This window comes from Rattus norvegicus, chromosome X, assembly GCF_036323735.1.
Source record: "Rattus norvegicus strain BN/NHsdMcwi chromosome X, GRCr8, whole genome shotgun sequence".
In the NCBI taxonomy this organism is placed as follows: domain Eukaryota; kingdom Metazoa; phylum Chordata; class Mammalia; order Rodentia; family Muridae; genus Rattus; species Rattus norvegicus.
Genome location: NC_086039.1, coordinates 157,076,822 through 157,101,154, shown reverse-complemented (window position 1 = coordinate 157,101,154; position 24,333 = coordinate 157,076,822). Strand labels below are relative to the sequence as shown.

At 40.2% G+C, this 24,333-nt stretch overlaps 1 protein-coding gene across 5 annotated transcripts in view; it reads left to right on the top strand.

Moving 5' to 3' along the window:
- The window catches only part of Tex28 (testis expressed 28), a 34,165-nt gene extending 9,834 nt beyond the window's left edge, over positions 1-24,331 (top strand). For 3 of the 5 annotated variants that reach the window (XM_063280312.1, XM_039100082.2, XM_063280313.1), the window contains 4 exons: positions 4,116-4,205; positions 7,393-8,117; positions 22,768-22,903; positions 23,746-24,331. In XM_063280312.1, coding sequence (XP_063136382.1) covers positions 4,194-4,205; positions 7,393-8,117; positions 22,768-22,903; positions 23,746-24,102 — 1,230 coding nt within the window. In that variant the 5' untranslated portion in view covers positions 4,116-4,193 and the 3' untranslated portion in view covers positions 24,103-24,331. Of the gene's footprint in view, positions 1-4,115; positions 4,206-7,392; positions 8,118-21,302; positions 21,789-22,767; positions 22,904-23,745 lie in introns of those variants that run through there. The other 2 variants (NM_001191103.1, XM_039100083.2) reach the window with 2 other exon arrangements.
- The last annotated feature ends 2 nt before the right edge of the window (positions 24,332-24,333 follow it).

The following is a 24,333-nucleotide window of genomic DNA, read 5'->3' as shown; positions in this document are numbered from 1 at the left end:
ACTTAGTGGGAATCAGTTATTTTCTTTTACCATGTAGATTCCAGGAGTGGAGCTCAGGTCATCTGGCTTAGTGGCAAGCATTGTTATCCTAGGAGCTGTCTCACTAGCCTGTCTTTTTTAAATATAAATTTATTTTATTTGTTATTATTGTGTGCATGTCACTGTGTACCCCTAAATTCCTGGGCTTAGACTACTGAATGACTGAGACTACGTGTGTGTATCCCCATGTCTGGCTTCTTTCTTTCTTCTGGACTAAGCAAGTTCCATTTTTGTGTCTTAATTATTTGGAATTTATGTATGTAGTTTCTGTTCTTCTAGTGGTTAGTAGTTACTTTTGATTTTGCGTGTGTGTGTGTCTTGTAGTGTGTGTGGTGTATATACATATATGTGCGGGTATGTGCACTAGTGCACACATGGCAGAGGCCAGAGGAGGTTGTCAAGTTTCCTGTTCTAGTAACTCTCCATCTTATTCCTTTGATACTTGACCTTTCACTGAACCTACACTGGTGTCCAGTAAGCCCAAGCAATCTTCATGTTTCCACTCTCCTATAGCACTGGGATTACGGGGGTTGGGGGTTATTTGTTTTGAGTCAGGGTTTCTTTGTATTGCCTTGGTTGTCCTGGTACTTGCTCTATACATCAGATTTGCCTCAAACTCACAGTGATCCATCTGCCTCTGCCTTTCAAGTGCTGGAATTAAAGGCATGTGCCACCACTGCCTGGCTCATTCTCTTTTTACATAGGTACCATGGTCTGAAATCAGGTCCTCATGCTTCTGTCGTTATCCATGGAGTCATCTCTCGAGTTCCTTACTTTTAACCTTTTACACCGACATATTTTGCCTTCGATTTTGATTTTAATTTTTTCAATTTTGATTTTATATTGTGTCTATAAAATTCCCCCCAGAATAAGTTATAAGCAAAATTTTATTTTCCCTAAAAAGTTATTTAGTTCCTTCACTTGCCAAAGTATACATAAACATAATTTAAGCCTAAGTCAACAAAGTTTTCTGTAAATGTCCAGATAGCATTTTAGGTAGTTATGGTATTTGCTGAAATGCCTTTGCTCTGCCTTTGTAACTTCAAAGGTGCCTTAGATGGTGGGGAAGTTAATGTGGCCCTAGACAAATACCTTTTCTTTCCTTTGTTTCTTTTTCTTCTTTTGTTTTGTTTTGTTTGGGACAGGGTTTCTCTGTGCCCTGGTTGTCCTTGCTATTTCAATCTCATAATTTTTGTATGTTCTGATTGGTTCCACTTTTTTAAAATCTCTTTTTAAAAATGTACTTTTTAAAAGCTATTTTCTCACATATTACATCCTGACTGCAGTTTCCCCTCCCTACCCCAAGTCTCTCCTCTGTACCTCCCCTCTCCCCCACATCCACTCTTCTTGCCACCTTGCCTCCCCTCAGAAAAGAGCAGGCCTCTCAGGGACACAAACCAAGCACAGCATAACAAGCTACATTAAGACCAGGCACATCAAGACTGATGAGGTAACCCAGTAGAAGGAAAAGGGTCCCATAAGCGAAGAGTTAGAGACAACCCCTACTTCCATTGTTAGGAATTCAGCTCTTTAGAAGGTATAAATGTAAGCCTGGAATGGTGGCATATATAGAAGGCAGAGGCAGGCAGGCAGATCTCTGTAAATTCTTAAAGGCAAGCCTGCTCTACACAGAGAATTCCATAGCTTCACAGAAAGATTCTGTCTCAAAAAGAAAAGGCATTAATGTTTGCATGCCATTCAAAACCAAGTAGTGGACCTACATGGTAGATTTTGACAATTCTTGGTGCCACAGCTAAGTATTTCTACTAAACTTATTACCAAAAAATCTTAGCAACTTTATTTTTTAAAAAGCTTTTTATTGGTTCTCTGTGAATTTCACATTTCACTCGTCTCCCTGTCCCCTTGTACCTACCCTCTATCTTTGCAGCTCCCCCTCCCAAAGAAAAAATCTTGTGGAAATTATAATCTGTTCCAGTGTGTCCTACAGTATACACTTTAGTCCATACATTTTTACTTGCAATGAGTCGTGGGAATGTTTTGAGGCCCCTGGCTTCTGCTACACTATCAGTACTAGATCCTCACCTAGACTCCTCTTCGATATCTGTTGTTGCCCTGTGTCAGGGATCCTGTAGTTTTTTGATCTGTAGCACCAGCCCCTTCATACACTTGTTCATCAATGGAGTAGATGTTGGTGTGAGCCGGCCCAAAGCCCTGGATATGGGCTTGGGTAGTAGCTGAGATGGTCAGCTGGCGAGCTCTCCTGTAACCACGCCACTGGGGTAGGTTCTCCAGCACTGTTCTGACTAGCTCATCCAATGCCACAGTGGGCAAGGGGTACCAATCCTTCTGCTCTTATGCCCTCGGGGCTGACTCATCTGTGCCCACACTATCAGAATCAGCTGTACTATGTTATCCACGTGAAGTTCCTGCAGCAAGCAAGGGGTGGGTCAGCTCTCCCACTCTCAGACTCTCAGAGTTAACTCACCTCATCCATCCCTCCCCTCTGCAACCAGGACCAACTCTACTTTGTTGTTCAGGTGAGGGCAAGTTTATGTTTTCAGTTAAAGGAAGATATAACTTAACATAAAAACATTATCAACATCCAGGTTCTAACTACCCACTGTCCACTCTCCAGAATCAAAAATTTTCCACACTTTTGCTGTTTTGCTTGGCATTTGCCTCCAGTTATCTAAACAATTTAATTATGGAATCCTATTTAATTATGTTTTTGTATTTTAGGAACTGTTGGTCGATTTCTTATAGGAAAGATGATGATGTAGCTCTTTCACCTATCTCTTCTCTAGCTATCACATACTTCATATTTGGCCTTCCTTCTTGCCCAGTGCACACTGATGATTTCAAGTGCATCATATTTTTTTCGGGTTTACACTATCAAATTCTCAAATCCAAGGGAATACTAGTCACAAATGAATAATTAGTGTAACTTCTTTTCCTTCCTTATCTAACATTTTATTTTCTCTGGAGTCAACATTTGTACTCCCTCGAATTCAGCAGTTCTACCAAGTGTCCATGTAAAAATCTCCTACCTATGTGTTTAAAGATGTCTAGTATTCTAGTCACTTGATTCCCAGTAGCTCTTAGAAAGAACTTTGTGCTTATATGTGTGCATTTGCCCATATTTGCATGTATTCAGGCCAGGAGTAGATGTCAGGTTATCTTTCTCATCTCTACCTTAAATTTTTTTTTACAAATTTTATTTAACATTTATTTTATGTAAATTTGTGTTTTGCCTGCATGTATGTATATGCACCATATGCATGCCTAATACAGGAAGACTGAAGAAGACATCAGATCCCCTCGAACTAGAGTTACAGATATTTGTAAGCCACCATGTGTGTGCTAGGAACCAAACTGGTCTTGTGAAAAAGCAACAAGTACTCTTAACCATTGATGAATCTCTCGCTCTAGCCCCTCCAGCATTTCCTTCCTTCCTCCCCCTTCACGGAACCTGGAACTCACCAATTAAGCTAGGTCGGATGGCTATTAAGCCACTGGGATCCTCCTGTTTCTACCCCGAGCACTGGGGATCCAGCATCAGGCCCTCAATTTACCCACTGAGCCATTTCCTTATTCCCAAAGGAACCTTTTTTTTCTCTCCCAGCAGTCAGGAGCACAGGCTCCTTTTTTATTATCTGGAAAATAGAAAATTATATTTTCCTCTCTCTTTCCTCCTTCCTCTCTTCACTCCTCCATCTAGCACCCTGCTTTCTAAGTCAATCTGGAGAAAGATTGTAGAGGAAGTAAACTATTTGAGTTCTTTCATGTCTGAAAATGTTTACCTGTGCATTGGAATATAAGCAGCAAGTTTTACCTCATATGAAGCCCTGGGTCAATCCCTTGCATGTAAAAGTATAGGAAAGAAAGTAGAGGTGAGGGAGACAATAGAAAAGAAGGCAACAGAAAAGCAAAAGGGAGAGGAGAAAAGGAAGGAAAGGGGGAAAAGTCCCTATCTTAGAAAATGACTTTAGTATAACATTCTAGGTTGGAAATCATTTATTCTTCAAGCCTCAAAGGCATTACTTCAGCCTTTGAAGTCTGACGACATTCTGAATTCCAATTCCTTGAATCTAACTCAATTTATTTTTCTCCAACAGTATATCTCTTCTGGTATTGAGGATACTATTCTTGATTTTATTGATGCTATTAAGAAGTCAGATTGCAGTCTAAAAGTCATGGTTTTAAAGGTAATATGTTTCCCTTCTCTGGTTTTAATACCTTGTCTCTTGATACAGATCTATTTCTGAGTTTGTTTGTTTTATTCTACCTGAGATTTATTAAGCTTCTTAATGTGTTGATTTGTGACTTTTGTTAGTTATAAAAAGTTCTTTTCAAATATTTATTCTATCTTCTCACACTGGTATAGTGAGAAGATTTTTGTTTTATTTCCTCATTCTGTCTTCTGTATCTGTTTAAAGTTTCTATTTCTTTACAGTTCTGTGCAGGATTCCTGATACCTTTCTTTTCCAGGTCTATTTTACTATTTACCAGTTTTCTCTAGTCATATAAAATCTGCTATTAAATCCATCTATTAAACATTTAAAACATTTTTTAAAATTGCAGAATCTAGCATAAGCACACAAAGGTCCAGAAAACATAAATATATATCTTAAGAAAAGGAGAAGGGGAGGGTCTCTGTGATGGGGGACTGGGAAGAGGGGTATAGTGTTTGGAATGTAAATAAATAAATAAATAAATAAATAAATAAATAAATAAATATTTTAAAACGAAGCATTCATCAGATACTATTTCTTTTTCTTTTAAAAAATAATTTAATTTTTTTTACTTATTCCCTTTTAGATCCTGCTCACTGCCTCCCTCCAGGTGACCCCTCCCACAATCCTTCCCCCTCCCCCTCTGGGCAGGTAGGGGCCCCCTGGGAATCCCCTGGCACTTCAAGTCTCTGCAAAGCTAGGTGCTTCCTCTCCCACTGAGGTCAGACAAGGCAGCCCAGTTAGAAGAACATATCCCACATATAGTCAACAGCTTTTGGAATAGCCCAGTTCCAGTTGTTCAGTACCCACATGAAGACCAAGCTGCACACCTGCTGCATATGTGCAGGGAGGCCTAGGTCCAGCCTGTGCATGCTCTTTGGTTGGTGATTCAGACTCTGAGAGACCCAAGGGTCCAGGTTAGTTGACTCTGTTGGTCTTCCTGTGGAGTTTCTATCCGCTTCCGGGCCTTTAATCCTTCCTTCTATTCTTCCGTAAGAGTCCCCAAGCTCCATCCACTGTTTGGCTGTGGGTGTCTGTATCTGTCTGAGTCAGCTGCTGGGTGGAGCCTCTCAGAGGACAACATACTACTGTCTGCAAGCATAGCAGTATATCAATAATAGTGTCATGGATTGGTGCTTGCCCATGGGATGGGTCTCAATTTGAAGCAGTTATAGGTTAGCCATTCACTCAGTCTGTGATCTTTGTCCCTACATTTCTTGTAGAGGGGACAGAATTTGTGTCAAAAGTTTTGTGGGTGAGTTGGTGTCTCTATTGCTCCACTGGGGCCTGGCTACAGGAGGTGGCCTCTTCAGGTTCCATATGGCCAATGAAGTAAGCCGCAGTTAAGATCATCCCCATTGATTCTTGGGTGCCTCCCTTATCTCAGGTCTGTGTCTCATCCTGGAGATGCCTCCTACCTCCATACCCCTGTCAGTTGCAGATTTCCATTCATTTTCATGGACATTGAGTCATTTTCCTGTCCTTCCCCACACTTGATTCTGAATCCCCCATTCCCCTCCCCATCCCCCTTCCTTCCCAGTTCCCTTGCTCCATCTACCTCTTATGATTATTTTATTTCCCCTTCTAAGTGAGAGTCAGGCTTCCTCTCTTGGGACTACGTTCTTGTTTAGCTTCTCTAGGTCTGTGGAGTGTAGCATGGGTATCCTGTACTTTATGGCTAATATCCACATATTAGTGAGTACATACCATGCATGTCCTTTTGGCTGTGGGTTACCTCACTTGGGATGATATTTTCTAATTCCATCCATTTGCCTGCAAAAATCCAATTGTCTTTGTTTTTAATAGCTGAATAACATTCCATTGTGTAGATGTACCACATTTTATTTATCCATTATTCAGTTGAGGGACATCTAGGTTGTTTCAAGTTTCTGGCTATTACAAATAAAGCTGCTATGAACATAGTTGAACAAGTGTCTTTGTGGGATGTTGGAGTGTCTTTGGGGTATATGCCCAGGAGCGGTAGAGGTGGGTCTTGACATAGAATTATTCTGTTTTCTGAGAAAGCACCAAATTGATTTTCAAAGTATCTGTACAAGTTTGCACTCCCACCAACAATGGAGGGGTGTTCCTCTTTCTCCACATCCTTGACAGCATCTGCTGTCACCTGAGTTTTTGATCTTAGCCATTCTGACTGGTATGAGGTGGAATCTCAGGGTTGTTTTGATTTGCATTTCCCTGATGACTATGGATGTTGAGTATTTCTTTAGGTACTTTTCAGCCATTCTTTGTCCTGTGTCTGCTTCAGCTAAATGTTCCTTCATGAGTCTGCCTTAGCTTTTCACCTGTGTCCACTTCAGGAAAACACTCCTTCATATGTTTGCCCCAGCAAAACACCATTCAACACAACCAACTTTCCAAAGAACCCTCAAGTTTCTACTTCATTTATGCTACTCATTACTAGGTTTTTGCTTTTATAGTTTGTCACCTATGTAGACATTCCTATGTAAGATTGCTTAGTTTTGCATGGTCTTAAAATTTATCTAAACAGAACCAGATACCATGTGAAGTCTTCTGTTTGGTTTCTTCGGTTCACCAATATGCTCGTCATATTCCTTCATATACCTCAATATTGTGGTTCATTTCCTTTGTTGTATAGCAGTACATTACCCTCATCTGACTCTCTACCTACCTTGTCTCATTAATGCTCAGTAAATAACAAGTGGGGCAAATGATTAAACCTGTTAGCATAGAAATTTCTCTACCTATGTCTCCTTCTACCTCTCCTCCTATCTCCCAGAAATAGTAATACAGAAAGCCATATGGATTAATGGGAATAAGTGTACTGCTACTTTATAACAGCTCCTAATAAATGAGAGACATAATTGGTAATTCTTGGAATAGATACTAGGAAGAGAGGTTCAAGGGCAGGTAAGGCTGATGTAGACATCAGTTTATACCCATCTAAGATTTGTATTAGGGTACCAGCAAGGAGTAGGTTTTGAAAAGGAGGGAGTGATGGCCCAGAAAATGAACCCCACCTCCCCATAGTCTGCATTGGGCCTATTGTGAATACACAAATCACATACACAATACTGTCAAATGTACACGTATATTTTTCTGAAGTGACTCCATACATGTTCAAATCTTCTATTTGATGCTCACAGAGCACTTGTGTATGTTTTCTTATTTCCCAATGCAGGTGGAAAGTACCAAGAGCTCAAGTGCAACCTTCCCCCCCAACGTGCCCTCCTACAGGTCTCTGTCTTCCTCCCATGAGGATTGCCCTAGCAGTCACACTAGCTTCTCGGATGGCGAGCTTGCCCGGAATGTGAGGGAAGGTGTCAAACACCGAATCTTCTACCTCTCAGAGCAGCTGAGAGTGGAGAAGGCCAGTAGGGATGAAAATACCATGAGCTACCTCAAACTGATATCCAAAGCTGACCGGCACCAGGCCCCACACATCCGGAAGGCCTTTGAAAGGGTGAACCAGCGCACCTCTGCCACTATTGCTCACATAGAACGAAAACTCTATCAGTGTCATCAGCAGCTGAAGGAGTTGGAAGAGGGCTGCAGTCCCACAAGCTTAGTGCTGAATGTGGACAGTGGGATGGACAGCCATAAGCAGCCAGGTGGGAAGATTTTATATTCCAAGTTGTCCAAGCCAGATGGGGAAGATAGCCTGCCCATCAACGTTGCTAGGTCCTCTACTCTAGAGAGTCACTTGCCAGGCATGCAGCAGAGGAAATTTTCAGACAAAAAGTATGTGGCCCAGCAACAAAAACTACTTTTGCAGAAGATGAAAGAAGAACTGACAGAAGCCAAGAAGGTTCATGCTAGCCTTCAGCTCTCCCATCAAAACCTCAAGGAAAGTCATATGATTGATGTGCGGAGGATACTGGAGTCACTCCAGGAAAAGAAAACCAGGTAAGGAAAGCCCCCTTTACATTTTGGTTCCCAAAATAAGAAGCAGTCAAGAGATAATTTGAGATTCACCTATGAAGGGTTGGGAAAGTGCCAGGGAGAGAGTCAGGGTGAGGACAGATGAAAAGAGCAGGTATGTGCTCTTCTTTGGTGACTTACCTACAATGGAATGAATGGTTCTTTTCTTGCTACCCCATGCTTTGTCCCTTGCTGGTTAAATTAGGGTGACTCTGGTGCAGTGGGGTAACAGAGGCATCCAGGTGTAGTGAGAGCCTAGCAAACCATTAGTATTAGAGAGGCAATGTTCCCTATGTCCCATTTCCTGGGGAAGTTTGTTGGGACTTAAGTCTGAACTGAAGTATGTTAAGCACTGGATGTATTGGAAATTCCGTTCAATAGTGACTTCCTTTTGTGGATGGTTTTCTTCAGTATTTTTCTCTAAGGCAAAACAGATCCACCAATGTAAAAAGAAGCAAGCCAGGAATTTGCTATGTAGTGATTTCAAGGCCAGTTTTCAATACACAGTGAGTTCCTGTCTCAAAATAACAAACAACAAAATATATAAATATAATCCCTCAATGGACCCATTGCACTCCTATTGAGCTCCTTCTTTGGTATCTCACCAGCCTTGTGTACCTTGCTCTGTCACATGTCACTATCACCACAGGCAACCATTAATACAAATCCTCTTAACAGCCTAGCAAGAGAGGGAAGGACTTGAAGTCAAATTATGGGTCCAAGCTGAGAGTCTATGTTCTGCTCAAAATGGCCTTCTAGAAAGCTTTCTGTAGATAGCTCTTGGCTCTGTAGTTGCTCTCTTGAGATAGCTCTCTCTACTTGAGACAGATCTCTTGATAGAAAAAAAAATTCTAAAAGCTCCCAGGATAGCAAATGGATTTTCCAATCAAAGTCAGAAAGCTACTATAAAAATTATTGGATTTTCCAACCAAATCAGAAATCCTGTTAGAAAAATTTTAAAAATAATTCTTGGGTTTTCCGATCAAAATCAGAAAGCTAGAAAACATTCTAAAAGCTATGTTTGTTCTCTAAACAGCCTTCTCTGGATAGCTGCTAGAAAGCATTCTAAAGGAGTTGTGTTAGATTTCTAATTAATTCTTGGGATTTCTAAAACAAGGCAGAAATCTTGTTAGAAAAAATCCTAAGAGCTATGAAAAATTCTGAAAGAACCGTGTTAGCTCTCCATGGATTTTCCAACCAAAATCAGCCATCCTGTTAGAAAAAACTCTTATAGAGCTATATTTGCTCTTTAGTGATCTTCAGACAGTTCAGCTCTCACTAGAAAAGAATTCTAAAGAACTTCGATAGCTCTCTGCTAGCTCATCTCAAGGGGACCAAAAGCCCAGTCTTTTATTTGCATATCAGCACAGGCATTACCCCAGGTTTCCTTTTGATTATCCCATGAATCAGCATTCCATGACCCTAGCCCCTTGACTCTTAGAAAGAGAGCAAGTACAAGCACAGACAATAAGATAGCTAGGTGGGATCTTGCCCTGTGATCATCACTCCTTAAATCTTTTTCTCCTCCCTTGGTATCTTTCTGACAAGCTGGTTCATAGTACAGTTGCCTCTATTTTTCTAAGTCTGAATAGCCCCTCATATAATTCATATTGCATCCTTATATATTGCAGAGTTGAGAAATTATATATTTTTGAACCTATGTTTTTAGAGTTCTTTCCCACAGCCTCGAGGGCTGTCCTGAAGGTCTCAGCATTTACCATTTTGCTGAGACATTAGCCAAACCCTCACCTCTCGGACTCATGCTGTTTCTGTTATCTTGGAGTCATTAACCTTGACAGAGAGGACATTCCTCGAAGGATAAAACATAAAATTATGTATATTTTCATACAAACAAGTCTTATACATACTGTAACCATCAACGCTTGTGGAGGTCCATGCTCTGCTGGCTCTCTTCCTGGAGTGGGAACCATGTCATTCCATTCCTTTCATGGCTGAGAAGGACTTGGCTGTCTTATTCAGAAAGTCCTTGACTATGCCTATAGTCTTAAAGCATTTTTTCTACCCTCTTCTTTTATAATTTCAGCATTTCAGGTCTTACATTTTTTTTAAAGAGTTGCTTATTTATTATATGAGTACACTGTAGCTGTTTTCAGACACACCAGAAGAGGGCATCAGATCCCATTACAGATGGTTGTGAGCCACCATGTGGCTGCTGGGACTTGAACTCAGGACCTGGAAGAACAGTCAGTGCTCTTAACCACTGAGCCATCTCTCCAGTCCTTACGTTATGTTTTATTGGTCTATTTGAGATTGATATTTTTTAATTGGGTAAGAGAAAGGAACGAAGTTTCATTATTCTAGTGTTCACAGCACACTTTGTTGAAGGTGCTCTTTTTCTCTAACATTTGCATTTTTTGTCAAAAAAATCAGATGTCTATAACTGTTGTACATTCATCCTGTTCTCATTGGTTGGGATATTCAACTATGGCAGGGGACTACATCGATCAATGATTAAAGGTGCTTAACAACCTGAGTTTGATCCTGTAGGTGGAAAAATACTGACACATTATTCTGACTTCCACATGCATTAGAGTGTGCATGCCCACACATACACATGTAAAAACAATTCCCAAATGTCAATGGTTCATTTTAATCTGTTCTGTGTATTTATTGCTAAAAATTAAATAACAAGATTGCCTTTATTACAAATTTCTGCAAACTAGATAATCCAAAGATTTATTCCAATTATTTTCTAAACCAAACTACCCCACATTCTATTTACATTCTTTCTTTATCCCAGACTTGAGGCTTCTAAAGCTCATAGCATACTTTAGACTCATTCTTGCTTCTTTGGGTCAAATTAAAATTAAGTCATTCACATGCATTCAAACTTCACACATTCTTATAAAGGTTAACAAGTTTAGAGGAGATGCTCCAGCACCAGGAAAACTTTAATCTTAAATAAAATGAAAAACAACTTTTGGTTGTGAGCTTAGCCTTTAAAGGCTGAACCATCTCTTCAGGCCTCAGTGGGAGGGGATGCAATTGGTCCTGCGAAGGCTTGATGTCTCAGAGAAGGGGAATGCTAGAGGGGTGAGGTGGGAGTAGGTGGGTAGGGAGCACCCTCTTAGAGGTGAAAGGAAGGGGAGATGGTGGGGGTACTGGTAGAGGGGGGACCAGGAAGAGGGGGACAATATTTGAAATGTAAATAAATAAAATAATTAATAAAAATAAAAAAGAAAGAAAAAAGCTTTCACATTTGCTGCATTGAATTATTAGCAGTAAGGACAGTGTACAATTTAAATGGACTATTTTAGTTCACTGTTCTCTCTATACTTGTTTCCATTAAGACTTCTTAGTTTCTTCTCAATCCAAAAAACTCTTTCTTCTTTGCTACAGGATCTCTCTGCATCAACAATAATGGGTAGATCCTTCTGGGTAAAGCACTTTGAACCTCCCCTAAGTTTTTTTCACTTCTGCTCTTTACTGGTCTGTTCTCAATCCTACAATGGCAACTATGTACTAACTGCTTGGCATTGGAGTTGGTGGTCAGCTTTTTCAAGACACTTGCTAACATTCCTTCTGGTTGTGGGACTTATGAATCGTTCTTCTTCATGAGGAGTTTCTGGGTCCATAACTGGGTCAAATATCTCTGATGGCTCCTCCATGGCAATGGGCAGAATCCTCAGCTATCACATTCATTCTTTATGAACTGTCTGGCTTCCTTACCTTGGAGTGCTTCCAAGGTGTGTTACTTTTTCTCATGAAGAGCTTATTTTGGCTCACAGTTGGAGGGTAAAGGTAATCGTTTTAGGAAACTCATGGCAGAAGGAGCTTAAGGACACTCACAGTCAGGAGCGAAGAATGATAAATGCTCATACTTAGTTCTCTTTCTCCTTTTAAAAGATTTTTAATTAAATTTATTTATTTATTTATTTATTTATTTAGGCACATGTGGAAGTCACAGAAAAACTTTCAGGAGTCAGTTCTCTCCTTCCACCATGTGGAATTGAACTCAGGTGGTCAGGCTTAGCAGCAATTTCCTTTACCAGCAGAGCCATTGTACCTCTATTTTATTTCTAAAGGATATCTTTGCTAGACTTAGCATTCTGGGTTAGAATTTATTTCTTTTAAATACTATGCATATGGAAAGCTATCCATTCTGGCTTCTCTTGTGTGTTGAAAAGGCTGTGTTAATCCTAACAAATGAGAGTAAATACCATCGACCCAAAGTTTTGGTCAAACTAAACAAGCTTTATTTTCTGTCAGACAGGGATACTTTCCTGAAGTGAGGTCTGAGAGAATAGCATTGAACATAGGAGAATATGGGGTTTATATAAAGCACACACACACACACACACACACACACACACACACACACACACACACACACACACAAACCCTGCAAGGTTAGGAGGTTTCTAAGGATTTTTGTTTATATAGGAACTTTTCAGGACATCTGAATATTATTTGGCAGAACATCTTATCAGAGTGGAAGGTCAGGGTATAGTTAGAGTATATTGTGTGAAACATGTTAAATTCCAAAAAGTGGGTCAAGACATGGCCAAACTTGAGTTTTGCAGAAAACAGGAATGACCTTATTTTGACCTTGTAATAAGATGGCTTCTAGTCTTTTTTTTTTCTTTCATTTTGTTTGGAGCTGAGGACCGAACCCAGGGCCTTGAGCTTTCTAGGCAAGTGCTCTACCACTGAGCTAAATCCCCAACCCCGGCTTCTAGTCTTAAGATGGAGCCAGGCTGATCCATTAGCTGCTGCTGTTTTTGATGGTGGTGTTTTGAATATTATCAGTTTTATTTTCCTATGGCTCTTTTTTGGAATTTATAGGGTTTGTTTTGTGACAGGTTTTCTTTGTGTAGGTCTGGCTAACCTTGAACTTGCTCGGTTTTGCTGTTCCTTGGTTTTGCTGTGATGATGCAGTATGTAATTTTACTCTCTTTCAACGATGCTTCTTAAATGTTGTTCTTTCTCTGAGTCCTGTTTTTATTCTTGTTCTCTTGCTAGTTTCTCCTATTTTATATGACCTTTACATATGGGAATTCCTCAGTCAGCCAAGTTCTACAGCTCATTCTGCTTCAATTTGTTCTGGGTTTCACAAAAAAAAAGCCCAGTAGGCACCAGATGGTGACTAGAACATCTCAGACTGTCATGGGGGAGGAGGGAAAATGGAGGATGTTGGATTGATGAATCTGATGCCAGTTGACAGGAAACTCCTGCGGTAAGTAGAGGTAGCACAGTCTGTTACAAAGGTCAAGGATCCCATTAGACACTTTAGACTCTCAGGCCCAGTGGCTTTTTACCTCTATTCTATTCTAGTCAGCTAGTTGTCCCTGAGTCATTGCAGAAACTTTGCTAGTCCTCCATGACATCACTTATCCCTGGCATCTTCAAGCTCTGACTTCTCTTGCTACTATCCTTGCCCAAATTCTTAGAGTTTCTCATTCCTCTGCTATCTGTTCTTTAGTCTTCGTTAACCCACTGAGATCTTTACCTTGCCACTTCACAGTTACAATTTAGTAAGCTTTTTATCATTTAATATTCATTATTATTATTACCCTCAACCTTTTTTTAGATCCAATTGATAAAGTATAATTGTCCACTTAAACATACAAAGCCCAGTACCATCCATCCCTTAGGAACATTAATAACAACCTGTAAATACACAGAGCAGAATCTTAATGTCAGCCTCCATCGTCCTGCCGTGGCTTCTCTCTCTCTCTCTCTCTCTCTCTCTCTCTCTCTCTCTCTCCTCTCCTCTCCTCTCCTCTCCTCTCCTCTCCTCTCCTCTGTTCTAGTCTCCTCCCCTTCCTTCTAACTTCTCTCCACCCATCCTGCCCTCTCCTCCAATGACAGGCTTCCTTCTATCCTGTACCTGCCCCTCACCTGTATTTGTAAAATTCAATGGGGAGAAGGTTCTGGTGAAGTCACCTGATTCCTGAGTATGTGACTAGGCAGCTCTCCTGGGGGCAGTGCAATTAGCATCAAAATACAGATAACTCCAGGCAAACCACAACATTTCCCCCTTTTTGTCCAGTTAAAAAGCCTTTTCACTTATATATAAATTGAGTACAATTATTATCATTCTACAATTTATAAAACATATGATATACTCAACACCCAGTCCATCACTATATCCATTAAACAGAACATTCGGTTATCTATTCCAGCTTAAGAAAGGCTTAAAATCTATATTATATCTTGGCTAGCTTGTATACTATCTGATAATTATCCAATAAAATATGTATATTCAGAGTTAAACAGCCTAATAGGCTGTGAGACTATACTATAATCAGTCTTCAATCCCATCAGAAATCTGAGAATGACCAAATATCTATACACACCGGATGCCTAACACGGCTTCCAGAACTGACAGGTTGTAGAGACAAATCTCCCCTAGCATAGTCCCCTGTTAGCAACATGTGAGCACAAGTCTTCAGCCTTCTGGCCCAAAATCAACTGACAGACTCTTGAAATGCAGATTTTGAAGGACTGATCACCCTGTCTTGGCAGAGTTTATCAGTCAACTACTCTGCATAATTTGTCCTTTTCTGGACAGTATTAGTCTGCAGATGAAACAGGCAGTTTTGTCCAGTGGCTGCCTAGCCACAAAGTATTGCCTCACCTGGAGGTAGAGATGCTTAAATTCTTCGTTAAATCCACCAGAGGGGAACTGTTAGGAGCAGATATGTCTCAACAAAAGATAAATAACCTTAAATCTCAAATTTTGTGGGTTTCTGACGTTTTTGAAAACCATCTACCTATATAAGACAATCTGGACTGTTGTCATTATATCTTAATAATATCTTGAAAGCACTCTCACAAAGTCAGCAATATGTTTGCTATTTGGCCCTTAACTCACATGTGTAATCAACTCAGAAGTTTGTAATGACATCAATAGAAGGACTTGCTTTAAACCTTGTACTTTTAAACTTTTAACAAATAAATTCTATATCAAAGCAAAGATAGGATTTTAGCTTAGTTAACAAATGAGATTATGACTGTATAACTCAGTCTACCTAATTCCTCCCTGTTAAATTACAACCATTTCTAAATTCCCCATAAAAACAACTTTAGAATAACCACTTTCAGATCCCCAAAGTCCAGGGAATTGGGGCGACGACTTCTCTATAACTTCTTCAAGCTGTACATGGCCATTGAGATATCTTTGGGGGTAGGGGGTAGGAAGAATGAAGCAAATGCTGTAGCCGATGTGTCCTGACTGGACCCAGCTGAAAGTCCTTGGGACCAGGAATCCAAGTAGGCACATTCTGTAAAATACAACTCTCAAGACAAAAGTTTAGAATCAGGATATCTTTTTGTTTGATTCTCCTGAATCAATTTTTTCAGGCGGTCTACCTCTATCAAATTTGATCAATATGACTCTGTGAGGTTTCCAGAGCGTAATCACACTTTTTAAACACACAAAAACAAAATTTTTCTCCCAAAATACTGTGTTCCTTAGTCTGTAACCAGAAAAGCTTGTATCTTGCACTGTCTCCCAGAGTAATATAACCATAAAACTCAAAGTCACACCCATTATGAAGATTAAACAATTTTTTAAAAAAGGAAGCAAGCTAAACAATGAACCTGATAGGCTTTTGTACTCTGATATCAGGAAATGAACCCAAAATTCCCATGGAGCCCACGTTAAGAGAATTCGAGCTTCCTGTTGTGGTAAATATCAAAAGTAACCACAAACCCTCGCTAGCCAGCATCAATGAGCCATATGGCCTTTAGCGGGGTAATTCATAAAACAAACTAAACACCTTTTATCAATTCCAATATCAATAAGCAACATATCAAACCAGGACTTCATTCCAAAATATATCCATCTGTTAAGCTCTCTACCTGGAGCCACAGATTTTTCTTTAACCTTAATAATTTCTATATGTCTGCATTCACTCTCCCTGGTGTTACAGACATTTATCACAACTCTCTATTTGGAGTTAGTGACCAATTTTTCCCTAAGTTCTGAACCATAGATGAAAATCTCCACGTGATTCAGGTAATCTCTTTACTCTCCTTAAAACAAACTTAAACACCTTCTATCAATTCTAAAACCAATAAGCAACTCAGGACTTTAGCCCAAAATATATCCATCTGTTAAGCTCTCTACCCAGAGCCACAGATTTTTCTTTAACCTTAATAACTTCTATAATATATGTCTGCACTCATTCTGCCTGGTGTTACAGACATTCATCACAACTCTCTACTTGGAGTTAGTGACTAATTTTTCCCTGTCTAAGTTCTGAACCGTGGATGAAAATCCCCACCTGATTCAGGTAATCTCTTTACTCTCTTCTTTCTAAAAACAAACTTAATCACTTTTTAATAATACCTGTAATTAAGAAGTAGCTTGTCTAACTAGGATTTCAACCCAAAATTCCTGTGGAGCCCACGTTAAAAAGAATATGAGTATCCTGAAAGACTTTCTAAACAACTTTCTTTAAAAAGCAGCTTTTAACCTCTAACTCTCTGATCTGCCATTACTTATCACACAGCCTGGGACCTACAGCCTGCCAGGCCAGGCTACTTCCCTGTTTCTTTGTTAAATTCCTGCGCTTGAGATATCACATGACTTAACATGGTGCTGGCCTCCTCTTACTTAGAAAATAAAAACTTTCTCTCAACACTTAGGATTACTACTGGATTCTTGCCCATTACATTGGTTCACCATCTGTTGTTGTAAAAATATAAAAGTAAAAAAGTATGGTTGTCTTTTATCCCGCTAGGTCCTGCACTGCGGTGCCCCAAGATATCTGCTGGATATCTTGGCGGAAACACATCCCAACTCCACTGCGGCCCAGTGTCTCCAGCTGCCGCACACTTTCCTACACTCAAACCCTCACATAAAAGAACACACAACACAATAATCTTAGATCCAATTGATAAGATATAATTGCCCACTTAAACATACAAAGCCTGGTACCATCCATCCCTTAGGAACATTAATAACAACCTGTAAATACACAGAGCAGAATCTTAATGTCAGCCTCCATTGTCCTGCCACGGCTTCTCTCTCTCTCTCTCTCTCTCTCTCTCTCTCTCTCTCTCTCTCTCTCTCTCTCTCTCTCCTCTTCTCTACCCTCAACCTTTAAAGTACAAATTGAGTCAATGGCTTGTCAAATCAGGTGCTAGAAATATTCTATCTTAGGTTGAAATGATCTCAAAACCAGTCCTGAACTATTTTCTCCAAACCTGCCCATTTGTTTTTTTTCATATATTTTCTTATTTCTTAGAAAATTTCATGTATCATAATTATATTCATTTCTTAGTATTTTCCAATACCTACCTAGATGCAATCACTCCCCAAATGATCTTATCATTTTCTTCAACAACTTCTTCCTTCTTCTCCTCCTCCTCCTCCTCTTCTTTTTTAAAGAAGACTATCTTAAAGCACCCATCTTAGTCCTCAGGCTCTTACAATCTTTCTGCCACCTCTTCCACCATGTTCCCTGAGTCTTAAGTGTAGGAGTTGTATTGCAATATATTGGTTGGGGACAGGCACCCACAGTCAGTGACCTCTGCATTTTGACCAATTGTGATTTTTCTCTATGATCCAAATCTACTTTAAAAAGTAGCTTCATCAATCCCACTAAAATCAGGGACTAGACAAGGCTGCCCACTCTCTCCCTACTTATTCAATATAGTTCTTGAAGTTCTAGCCAGAGCAATCAGACAACAAAAGGAGGTCAAGGGGATACAGATCGGAAAAGAAGAAGTCAAAATATCACTATTTGCAGATGATATGATAGTATATTTAAGTGATCCCAAAAGTTCCACCAGAGAACTACTAAAGCTGATAAACAACTTCAGCAAAGTGGCTGGGTATAAAATTAACTCAAATAAATCAGTAGCCTTCCTCTACACAAAAGAGAAACAAGCCGAGAAAGAAATTAGGGAAACGACACCCTTCATAATAGACCCAAATAATATAAAGTACCTCGGTGTGACTTTAACCAAGCAAGTAAAAGATTTGTACAATAAGAACTTCAAGACTCTGAAGAAAGAAATTGAAGAAGACCTCAGAAGATGGAAAGATCTCCCATGCTCATGGATTGGCAGGATTAATATAGTAAAAATGGCCATTTTACCAAAAGCGATCTACAGATTCAATGCAATCCCTATCAAAATACCAATCCAATTCTTCAAAGAGTTAGACAGAACAATTTGCAAATTCATCTGGAATAACAAAAAACCCAGGATAGCTAAAACTATCCTAAACAATAAAAGGACTTCAGGGGGAATCACTATTCCTGAACTCAAGCAGTATTACAGAGCAATAGTTTTTAAAACTGCATGGTATTGGTACAGAGACAGACAGATAGACCAATGGAATAGAATTGAAGACCCAGAAATGAACCCACACACCTATGGTCACTTGATTTTTTTGACAAAGGAGCCAAAACCATCCAATGGAAAAAAGATAACATTTTCAGCAAATGGTGCTGGTTCAACTGGAGGTCAACATGTAGAAGAATGCAGATCGATCCATGCTTGTCACCCCATACAAAGCTTAAGTCCAAGTGGATCAAGGACCTCCACATCAAACCAGATACACTCAAACTAATAGAAGAAAAACTAGGGAAGCATCTGGAACACATGGGCACTGGAAAAAATTTCCTGAACAAAACACCAACGGCTTATGCTCTAAGATCAAGAATCGACAAATGGGATCTCATAAAACTGCAAAGCTTCTGTAAGGCAAAGGACACTGTGGTTAGGACAAAACGGCAACCAACAGATTGGGAAAAGATCTTTACCAATCCTACAACAGATAGAGGCCTTATATCCAAAATATACAAAGAACTCAAGAAGTTAGACCGCAGGGAGACAAATAACCTATTAAAAAATGGGGTTCAGAGCTAAACAAACAATTCACAGCTGAGGAATGCCGGATGGCTGAGAAACACCTAAAGAAATGTTCAACATCTTTAGTCATAAGGGAAATGCAAATCAAAACAACCCTGAGATTTCACCTCACACCAGTCAGAATGGCTAAGATCAAAAACTCAGCTGACAGCAGATGCTGGAGAGGATGTGGAGAAAGAGGAACACTCCTCCATTGTTGGTGGGGTTGCAGACTGGTACAACCATTCTGGAAATCAGTCTGGAGGTTCCTCAGAAAATTGGACATTGAACTGCCTGAGGATCCAGCTATACCTCTCTTGGGCATATACCCAAAAGATGCCCCAACATATAAAAAAGACACGTGCTCCACTATGTTCATCGCAGCCTTATTTATAATAGCCAGAAGCTGGAAAGAACCCAGATGCCCTTCAACAGAGGAATGGATACAGAAAATGTGGTACATCTACACAATGGAATATTACTCAGCTATCAAAAACAATGACTTTATGAAATTTGTAGGCAAATGGTTGGAACTGGAAAATATCATCCTGAGTGAGGTAACCCAATCACAGATAAACACACATGGTATGCACTCATTGATAAGTGGCTATTAGCCCAAATGCTTGAATTACCCTAGACGCCTAGAACAAATGAAACTCAAGACGGATGATCAAAATGTGAATGCTTCACTCCTTCTTTAAAAGGGGAACAAGAATACCCTTGGCAGGGAATAGAGAGGCAAAGATTAAAACAGACACAGAAGGAACACCCATTCAGAGCCTGCCCCACATGTGGCCCATGCATATACAGCCACCCAATTAGACAAGATGGATGAAGCAAAGAAGTGTAGGCTGACAGGAGCCGGATGTAGATCGCTCCTGAGAGACACAGCCAGAATACAGCAAACACAGAGGCGAATGCCAGCAGCAAACCACTTAACTGAGAATAGGATCCCCGTTGAAAGAATCAGAGAAAGAACTGGAAGAGCTTGAAGGGGCTCGAGACCCCATATGTACAACAATGTCAAGCAACCAGAGCTTCCAGGGACTAAGCCACTACCTAAAGACTATACATGGACTGACCCTGGACTCTGATCTCATAGGTAGCAATGAATATCCTAGTAAGAGCACCAGTGGAAGGGGAAGCCCTGGGTCCTGCTAAGACTGAACCCCCAGTGAACTAGATTGTTGGGGGGAGGGCGGCAATGGGGGGAGGGTTGGGAGGGGAACATCCATAAGGAAGGGGAGGGGGGACTGGGATGTTTGCCCGGAAACCGGGAAAGGGAATAACACTCGAAATGTATATAAGAAATACTCAAGTTAATAAAAAAAAAGTAGCTTCATTATTAAGGGATGAGAGCTAGATTTTATTTTTTAAATTTTATGTGTTTTGCTGTTTTGCCTGCATGAGTTTTTGTGTATCATGTTTGTGCAGTCTTCAGAGAGGGGTCCTGGCTTTGGAGTTACAGACAGTTGTGAGCTACCATATGGGTTCTGGGAATTGAACCTAGGTCCTTAAGAAGAGCAGTAAGAATAGAATCTCTGACCATGGGGTAACAACAGCAATATTTGCTTTCTAAGCCTGTTACGCTCCTTAGAGATTTGTTTACTTGTTTTGAGATAGTTCTCATTATGTAGCCCAGACTGTCTTCTAATTTATTATCTTCTTGTCTTGGTCTCTTGAGTATTGGAATCAGAGGTGTGTGATACCACATGGGGTTTTTGGGTGGGATATTAGGCAAACAGTGTCTTTCATATAACTCTCATCCCACATGCATTACTGGATTCTATCAGTCCCCAGACAGACTTCTGATGAGGTGTTTCCATCCATCCTCGTGACTCCCTGGCCACTCACTCCACCTCAGTTTTCAGTTTTCCAGCTTCCACTCTGCTCTTACCCTATAATCACCTACCTCAAGCTCCTGATTAATGTTCTTACTCTATCAGCACTAACTCCATCGCCTGTTTCACTATCCAATTATATTTGATGCCTGTTGCCATTATACCTTCTTCAAACACTTTCTAATCTGGACTCTAGTTGAGTCAACTATCATGGAAATTCTCTTGTTTTACATGCCCCCCTTTTTATTTTAATCCCATGGCTTTACTTTGTATCTTGGCTTGGGGTGACACAGTAACTAGCATGTCTGTTCTACATGACCCCTTCTGTATCTAGCTCTCAGTCTTGGACTTCAGCTCCAAGGTGAAAGCCATTGGATTGTAATTGAAGATGATAATAGCCACTTCACAGAAATGTGCCAACACTACCTTTGAAAGTAATTACTTATTTTAGGTAGAGTAAAGCTTGTTTTATTTTGCTTTGTTTTGTTTGTCATTCTAGAGATTGAATCCAGGGCCTGTCATGCTAGAGTGTGACTCTCCTCCCTGACCTTTGTGGCAACCCTGCCTTTCTAAATGCTTCATGGAGGAGTCACCAATACTAACTCAGGTCAGACCTGCTTCTGCTCTGCCTGGAATAGGAAGATCAGGGAGTCCTCTGTGGTAGCTTGGCTTCTATTCTCTGATTTATCATTCATGGGGTTTATAGGAAAGACTTCAAAATTTTTTTCTGTTGTAAATCAAATTTTAACACTTGCCACACACTCTCTTCAAATATTTTATTTAAAGAAATAAAACTTCAAAAGATTCAGTTGTGCAGGTGTTTGTCTAGTATGTGCAAGGATCTGGATTTCAAACTCAGTAAAACACACACACACACACACACACACACACACGCACGCACCTGCATGCATTCACAGAGATTCATAGACACTCTCTTGGTACCTCTTACTCCAGCCCCTTTGTCTGACCTCATTACCCTCATTGGGGTGTTAATCTTTTCTATACATGTTATAATACTTTTCTTATCTATGTTTGTATATATAATTTTGCTTATATTTTTCAACATCTGTGTTGAGATTTAATTTACATTTCATGAAATGCACCATTTTAATTGTATTTCCATGATTTTAATTAAATTTATTGAGTTGTGATACCATTAATACAACCCAATGTTTGCTTTATTTAAATAACTTTATTGAGTTACAGTTCACATCCAATTCATTTTACTCATTTAAAGAATACAGTTCAGCTTGGTCTAGTGGCACATGCCTGCAAACCTAGACCTCAGGAGGTAGAAGCAGGAGGATCACAAGTACAAAGCTAGCTTGGGCTATAGAGTGAGATTCTATCTCCCCACCAAAACATACAATTTTAGTGGGGTCTTAGTATCTTCAGAGTTAATCTACTATCTAATCTTACATTTTTATCATTATTGAAACAATAAACCCTTCTAGCAGTCATTTCTTATCACCCCTGATTCCCAGTTCCTGGCACCCACTCATATGATTTGTGTTTATGGATTGCATAGAAATGGAACTTTATACAATGTGGACTTTTGTCACTCTCCATGCTTTATAATAAAGATTCATTTATAGAGTAACTACTTCATCCTCAACACTGCTCCTGGGAGCATTTGGGGGATTTGATAACATATACAAACAGATAGCTTAAACTGTCATTTCTATACTTTCTAATCTATTGCATATTTGGTAAAATAGTTAGTTGACAATAATTGTAAATAAGATCTATTAGTGTAAGTATTCCCAGGCAGAGGTCAAGGATCTGAGGATCCACCCCTCCTTTGACAGAATTCTAGATGTGTGTGTGTGTGTGTGTGTGTGTGTGTGTGTGTGTGTGTGTGTGTGTGTAGGGTGTTGTTAGTAAATCCAGCTTCAGGGTACTCACTGCCAATGAGCTCTGAGTAAGGGTGCAGAGGGAGTGTTAATTTCTCTCTTGTATCCTAGACAATCACTGATGGAAGAACATGTGAATGATCACTTGCAGAGATACCTGGATGAGATTTGCCACCTCAAACAGCATCTGGCATGCACTGAAGAGAAAATGGCCTATTTGTCCTATGAAAGAGCCAAGGAAATATGGGTGAGGGTGTTTGGGGAGAAAGGACTAGTGAGAAGGATGTGGGGATGAATAGATCTATTTGGATGCACCCAAGCCAAGGCAAAAGAAGATACATCTGTGTCTGGCCTGATGGTACAATAGTAACCTGTACCTTTGACAGCAGTGTCCACCCTGCACGCCAGTGTGAGCTCCATTCCTTATCATGCAGCCAAGGTGCTTTGGAGGCTTAGGACAGTGGTTCTCATCTTGTAGGGGCAATCACTGAGCCATACCCTGGATTCTGTGACCTATAAATCAGGGGTGAGGTTTGACAAGCCCAAGGGATGCTGGGGTATTTGCATGACTAGTAGAGAGAGTCTTTGGGAATCTTTTCTTGGAGTCTAGCTTCTTGCCCCTCAGTCCTTTCCACAACCATAGCTGTTTCCTATTCTTGTCCCTGGTTAGACCTTTTCCACCTAGGTCCTCAGTATTAGCAGTAGATAATTCTCACCAGGACCCATCAGCCCAGCATTCCACAGCAACTGTCTGTCTCTGCTGTGCATACCCAAGAGAGTCTACCCATCTCTCCTAAAAGATTCAATTTATCAGGTAAAATAGCACATGCCTTTAATCCCAGGACATGAGAGATCCCAGATATCTGTGAGTTTGGGAACAGCCTGGTCTATCTGACAAGTTTCAGGCCAGCTGGAATTATAGAGTGAGATCTTGCCTCAAATAAATAAGTAAATAAACAAGGAAGAAAAAAAGAGAAAAACATCTTAACAGTACTTCTTGTACACCCGTAAGCAAATAATTGCTAGATAAGCACATTTATGTCTGACTTCTGGTGAGTATATGTGTGTGTATGTATGTGTTCCCTACAGGATGTAATGGAGACTTTCAAGAACAGAATAACAAAGCTAGAAACTCTACAGCAAGCTACCCAACTGGAGATGATGGCCAGCCTCAGAACCCGCCCCAAGGACTTTTTCTTCAGATTCATAAGCCTGCTTCTCACTCTGACCACTATCCTCTTGGTCGTGGTCTCTACATTGTGTTCTTGCCCTTTGCCCTTGCTCAACTCACGCCTGCGCATCTTCATTGTATTTATGATCATTGGGCTTGGGACCTTGGCCTGGCAGAAGCGGCATGTCATCTCTATTATTGACTGGCAGGCCTGGGTCCCCTTTAAGTGGAGATCAGACTTAAAGGATGCTAAACCTCCATCAGCTAGACACTGAGGGGTAAGAAGTGCCATTTGCCTGAATTTCTTCCTTCCTTTAAGTTGTTGATGGCATCCAGTAAGACCTCTTTAGAAAGTACTTTGTTGGTCTCATTTTCTTAATTCTGTAACTGCAAGCCCAGTGACATACATGCAGATGCCAACTTGCCTTCTTATTCCAGTTTTTCATGCTCTTTTCATAATATCTGCAAACATGGGGACTGAATTAAAAATGAAAAAAAAAACCCCA